At 46.1% G+C, this 6,716-nt stretch overlaps 1 protein-coding gene across 1 annotated transcript; it reads left to right on the top strand.

Annotated features, from left to right (window-relative positions):
- The first annotated feature begins 2,755 nt into the window (after window positions 1–2,755).
- Window positions 2,756–6,291, top strand: LOC114187890 (protein QUIRKY). The gene has a single exon (XM_028076288.1). It carries the CDS (start codon window positions 3,018–3,020, stop codon window positions 6,069–6,071), a length of 3,054 nt encoding a protein of 1,017 aa, XP_027932089.1. The 5' UTR covers window positions 2,756–3,017; the 3' UTR covers window positions 6,072–6,291.
- The last annotated feature ends 425 nt before the right edge of the window (window positions 6,292–6,716 follow it).

Genomic DNA, 6,716 nt, shown 5'->3' with positions numbered 1-6,716 from the left:
TCGAGCATAACCCTGGGCGAGCTTCTGCTATTCTTGCCTAGGCGAGGCGAGCTCGCTTGGGCGAGAATATCAGTTCTCCCCCATTGTTCCACGCATGCAGGGCAGAAATACAACACACGACAATATCCAGAATGCAAGCCAACCATTTACACACAATTAAAAATACCATTCAAGCACCCAAAGCATAGAACAGAACGTAAACATGCAAAATTAGCTTTAAAAATTAAAAACCTAGCTTCCCCTTACCTTAAGTAAAGTTGAGCTTAAGGAAGACAAAACACGCAGGAGGAGGACAAGATTAGTTTTAAGGAGCTGGAAACATTCACTAGTGCAGAATCACATTTTTACATCGCCTTATAGGCCTCGGTTATTGCGGAACCGAGGCCTATAAGGACGCAGTGGCATTTTTGAAAATTTTCGAACTTTTTTGCCCCGGGTCCCCAACCAATTGAAGCCTATAAGGGCTTTTATGCTTCAGTTATCACTCAATCGAGGCCTATAACGTGTCAAAGTTCCCCATATTTTCAAAATTGCAACTGACAGCAGACGCTTTGGCCTCGGGTGGAAGAGGACCGAGGCCTATTCCCCTTTATGTCCTGGTTATTAATTGAATCGAGGCCATATCCCTTATTTAGGGTTCCAAATTCGCAAACCCAACATTATTCATATGCGTCCCAAACTAAACTCTGCTATTCCTCTCTGCGCAAATAGCACTCTGCCACTGAATAGCACGCGGTTGGAACTGAAGTTGCAGCAGAAGGATAATTTAGGGCTGAAGATTTGAAGTTTCCAGGGAAAGAAGGTGAAAAGGCGGAGGAAGAAGCAGAGAAAGGAGGAGCCATCGTGCTCAACAAGCTAGGTTCTAGTTCAACGACGGAGCTACACCCAAAATTGGGCATAAGCGCGATGAATGCTGCTCTTCCTCTCTCCGCGAACAAGGGTGTTCTGGTACCCTACACGCACCATAACCTTACTTGGACACAACACGCGTTTAATCAGAAGGTGGGGGAGATTCAGGGAATTGCTAAGGAGGCATTCGCGAGACTCAAATGAAGGTGGTCTTGCTTACAGAAGAGAAACGAAGTGAAGCTCGAGGACTTGCCGGTGCTTCTCTGTGCTTGTTGTGTTTTGCATAATATCTGCGAGATGAGGAACGAGGAAATTGATTCTGAGTGGAAATTTGAGATCTTTGATGATGAAATGGTGGCGGAGAATGGCATTCGCTCAAGTGCTGCAGAGCAGGCCAGAGATACTGATTATGGTGTGGTGGAAGCTTATCCGCGCAACCCCAACACTTACTCTAGCCTCATTGGTGTGGTTTGGTCTCTGGTGGCGTTTAGGTAAGTAAATTACAAAGTCAATTTGGAACAACGAGGATAGATTTTTGTGAGTTGCTCAACGATGTTGTGGGCAAGGGAAATATTGTGCTGGTGGTGGCGAAGAGAATGAAGAGCCCTCAGTGCTCTTTGCAAAATTGCAATTATGGCTGCTGCTGATATGACTATATGGCTTCGGTTCAACCGCAAATGGAGCAGAAAAGTTTCCTATATGGCCTCGAGTTGATACCCGAGGCCAAAAACTACCCCTTTTTGTTTTGCCCCTACATGCCTCAGTTCTGGAACCGGGGCAGAATATTGAAAATAACCGAAGCCAAAAGCCCTTACTGCACTAGTGATTACATATAAAAATGTAAGACGAGGTTAGGAGTGGAACCAACACGAGACCAACTTAGGAAAAGAAAAGAAATCATTAAGGAGCTTAAGTTTTCGACTTTTACTTACGAGGAAGTGGGTTTGATTCACTTTGAGGGGAAACCAGATGTGTCCTAGTAGAGCTTCTACTTCAGTAGAGAGAGAAAGCAGAGAAGGGTTTCTGGAAAAGAGTAAAGTGAGAGTGAAAGGAGTTGGAGAGGGTATTGGAGGTCCCCTCATGAGCTGGTCTTGGGCCTACAAAGAGGTCATGCCTAAACACTTATAAGCTGAAAAGGGGACTTACATGATGTATAAACAAAAATAATTCATTTCATAATATGGAGAATGGTAGTTAAATTTATTTAATTTTTTAAAAATTTATATCATAAGAGAGTACATCTTCCTTGATATTTGTTGGAAACAATTTGTAAGATTAAACATAAGAATAGTTTGAAATATTGATAGACAAAGCGGGTGCTTTACAACCCACTGGCATGAAGAAAAGAAAAATAGGCAACGGTGGTGCAATTCATGAGATGAAGAATTAGGGATCCCTACCTTCTAGGGTTGTGTGAAAAAGGTAGAGATAGTGTGGTGTCTTCGTCAAAATTAGGAATAATTATATTAAAGCTGCGTCCAGTGATGAGCTGAACATAAGGGTGCGTGACACAAAAGCCGATTCCATCCCTATTTCTTGCTCCCAACATTCCCGCGTCACCCTTTAGTTCAAGGGACGGCAAAAAAGCAGAGCCTAAGTTTGACAAACAACCTTCAATGCTAAGAAAAACCACAACTATTTCTGTTATCGTTTCTTTCTTTATGTATCACTTTTTGTATTATATATTCTATTAGATCAAACTTAATTCGTAATATAAAACTGTTACAACCACAATATATAGTACAATTATATCATAATAAAATATATATATATAATGTTCTATCTCTTCTCAAAACTTTAATTATCTTTGTCTGTTTAATATATATACTTTATCTGTTTACAGATATAATTCTGTAAATCCCTAACACGCAAAGCGAAAAGAAAATAGTAATAAAATGTATGTAGTGGTGACAGACAAAAAGACCCCAAAAGCTTCAAAGGTCTAAAGGTGCTTGCAGATCAAGATAAGCACCTCTTTTAATTTTAATTTCAATTCCGTAGACCTTCTTATGTTCTCCCTCACATCAAAGAATTCCACAAAAAAGCTTCAAAGGTAATAAACAAGAACCCTGAACTGGCCAGAGTAGGGTTCTATCAGTTAGGACATGAGATAGACAAAGCAAACTCTAAGTCATCCAAACCCACCTTTGGGAAATTAATCTCAGAGAATGGGCACTGTTCGAAAACTCATCGTGGAGGTTGTGGACGCTCACCACCTTGTACCGAAGGACGGCCACGGCAGCTCCAGTCCCTACGTGGTCGTCGACTTCTACGGCCAGCGTAGAAAGACCAGGACCGCGGTTCGCGACTTGAACCCGGTCTGGAACGAAACGCTGTCGTTCAACGTCGACACACACTCTCAGTCTCACATCTTCAGTGACATGCTCGAACTCGATGTTTACCACGACAAGAACTACGGCGCCACACGCCGGAACAACTCCCTCGGCAGAATCCGTCTCAGTTCCTCGCAGTTCGTCAACAAAGGGGAAGAGGCTTTGGTTTACTACGAGTTGGAGAAGAAGCACTTGCTGAGCATGATCCAAGGTGAAATAGGCTTGAAAATCTACTACATCAACGAAGAGGCAGTTCCTCATACGCCGCAGAAAGAGGAGGCACCGCCAAAGAAGAAAACCGAAACGGAGACTGTGGAGAAAGTGAAAGAACCATCTCCACCAACGGCTGAAGGGGAGAAACCTAAAGAAGAAGAAAAGGCAGAAGCTGAACCTCCTACAGATCCAACCGTTTCCGAAAAGCCAGTTGAACGAGAAGCAGAAGCAGAGCACAAACCTGAACAGTCAGAAAGTGGAGACCAGGTGGATCCGTTACCAGACGACGTGAATTTGGACGTGAAGGCAGCGTCTGTGTCGAGGTCAAATTCGGAAATAAGGTTCGGCGGAACGAACGGTCCTCCTCCTCCGGCAATGAGAAGGTCTGCATCAGCTGGGAGTTTCGCAGCGTCAGAGGCATCGAGTGAGGGCAGCTTGTTGATGGAAAAATCGTCGTTTGACCTGGTCGAGAAGATGCACTACCTCTTCGTGCACGTGGTGAAAGCGCGGTACCTTCCCACCAACGGCAACCCTATCGCGAAGATCGCGGTTTCCGGGCAGCACCACGTCACCTCCAGGCCGGCGCGCAAGACCACAGTCTTTGAATGGAACCAGACCTTCGCTTTCGCACGCAACGCACCGGATTCCACCTCTTCGGTGCTGGAAGTCTCTGTGTGGGACCCACCCGCAACTCAAGCCTTACTAGGAGGAGTGTGTTTCGACGTCAACGAGATTCCAGTGCGGGATCCACCGGACAGCCCTCTGGCACCTCAGTGGTACAGGCTGGAAGGCGGTGGCGCCCCCCATGGCGACCTTATGATTGCCACGTGGATGGGAACGCAGGCTGACGAGTCCTTCCCCGACGCGTGGAAGAGCGACACCTTCGCCAATGTCAACTCCAGAGCCAAAGTTTATCAGTCGCCCAAACTGTGGTACCTCCGCGCAACTCTTATCGAGGCTCAAGACCTTCTTTCGCTCCCCTACAACTCCTCCAAGGAAGCCTGTTTTCAAGTGAAGGCCAAACTCGGATTCCAGGTACTAAAATCCAAAACCGTGCTCACTCGAAACGGCAACGTTTCATGGAACGGCGAGGATTTCATATTCGTTGTGTCAGAACCAGTAAGCGACCACTTTGTTTTCACTCTGGAAAACCGCCAACCGGACGGGCCAGTGACAATGGGGGTGCTCAGAATACCTTTGCACGCCATAGAGAGGAGGGTGGATGACAGGATGGTCCATTCGCGGTGGTTCACGTTCGACAACCCCAACGAGAAGGATCAGAACAAGCCCAGGGTGCACCTGCGCTTGTGCTTCGACGGTGGGTATCACGTGATGGACGAGGCAGCGCACGTGTGCAGCGACTACCGGCCCACGGCAAGGCAGCTCTGGAAGCCTCCGGTTGGCACGTGTGAGCTCGGCATCATCGGTTGCAAGAACTTGGTACCCATGAAGACAGTAAAGGGTAAGACCACAACCAACGCGTACTGCGTGGCCAAGTACGGCAACAAATGGGTTCGTACGCGAACCGTTTCGGAAAGCACAGAACCCAAGTGGAACGAACAGTACACGTGGAAGGTTTACGATCCTTCAACTGTTTTAACTATCGGAGTATTCGATAGCTGGACAATGCCATTGATAATTGATAACGACAACGATAGGAACAGTGATCAAAACCCTGGAGATCCTGATTTCCGTATTGGAAAAGTACGAGTTCGTATTTCTACGCTGCAAACAGGGAAAGTTTACAGAAATTCTTACCCGTTGCTGGTGCTAACTCCCAACGCGGGCTTGAAAAAAATGGGTGAAATCGAGATAGCGATCAGATTCGTTCGCACCACTCCACGCTTGGATCTTCTCCATGTCTACCTGCAGCCGGTGCTACCGTTGATGCACCATATAAAACCGTTGGGGGTGGTGCAGCAGGAGGCGCTGCGGGGCACGGCGGTGAGGATGGTGGCGGAACACTTGGCGAGGGCGGAGCCGCCGCTGAGGAAGGAAGTGGTGTTTTACATGCTGGACGCGGATTCTCACAACTTCAGCATGAGGAAAGTGCGTGCGAACTGGTACAGGATAATAAACGTGGTGGCGGGGGTGATCGACATCGTGCGGTGGGTAGAGGACACGCGCGGATGGAAGAATCCAACGGCCACGGTTTTGGTGCACGCGCTGTTGGTGATGCTGGTGTGGTTCCCTGACCTCATTATTCCGACCTTCTGTTTCTACGTGTTTGTGGTGGGCGCGTGGAACTACAGGTTCCGGGCGCGTGACCCGCTCCCGCATTTTGACCCGAAAATATCGCTGGCGGAGGTGGTGGAGAGAGAGGAGTTGGACGAGGAATTCGACGCGGCGCCGAGTGGGAGGACGAGTGACGTGGTGCGCGTGAGGTATGAGAGGCTGCGGACGCTGGGAGCGCGCGTGCAGACGGTTCTGGGGGATTTGGCGACGCAGGGCGAGCGGTTGCAGGCGGTGGTGACGTGGCGGGACCCACGTGCGACGGGGATGTTTGTGTTCATGTGCTTGGTGGTGGCAATGGTGCTTTATCTTGTGCCGTCGAAAATGGTTGCCATGGCTTGCGGGTTTTACTATCTCCGACACCCTGTCTTCCGTGACCGCCTTCCCTCGCCGGCGGTTAACTTCTTCAAAAGACTGCCCTCCATGTCGGATCGGATTATGTAGATTGTTTTGTTACTATGGATCAAGTAAGGAAATGGACATGAAGTTCAAATTATTCCTTTATATACATAAGTAGATATCAAATATAGATGATTTAGTATTAATTATTTAATTAAGGATACTAATTGTCGACTGTTTGGACTTGAAGAAAGATACTCTGGCTTCCATGTTTACGGTGTGTGTTCAAAGTCTTGATGATAAAAGAAATTTAGTTTTGTCTTTCAATTTTATATGTATATTTGTCTTTAATTACGTTTCAGTTAGTTGACTTTGAAAAATGGAAATTTAGTTGACAAGTAATTGGATACTCTCCGGCTATACTCATTTGCCTATGATAAGCAATTATGTGGCAAAAATAAACTTTCTTAAATAATAACACAATACTTTATTCAGGTCAAATATTACAATGTATCTTATTCAAATTTAAATTTAAAAATGCAAAATTTTTGGAGGATTTTTTATTAAAACAAAATTCAATATAAATTATTCACCTATGCATTTCAAGGGTAATCATTTACAATGCATGGAGTCTCCCATTTATATTAAAGAGGAACTCTTCGAATGTAATGAACATGCAGGACTAATTCTAAATCAAATACAAAGGTAGGCAAGGTTCATGCATCTAGATTAGTGAATGGTGGATCACAT

Source organism: Vigna unguiculata, chromosome 6 (genome assembly GCF_004118075.2).
Source record: "Vigna unguiculata cultivar IT97K-499-35 chromosome 6, ASM411807v1, whole genome shotgun sequence".
Classification (NCBI taxonomy): domain Eukaryota; kingdom Viridiplantae; phylum Streptophyta; class Magnoliopsida; order Fabales; family Fabaceae; genus Vigna; species Vigna unguiculata.
Note: the sequence above shows the minus strand (reverse complement) of the source record. Positions and strands in the feature narration are given on the sequence as shown.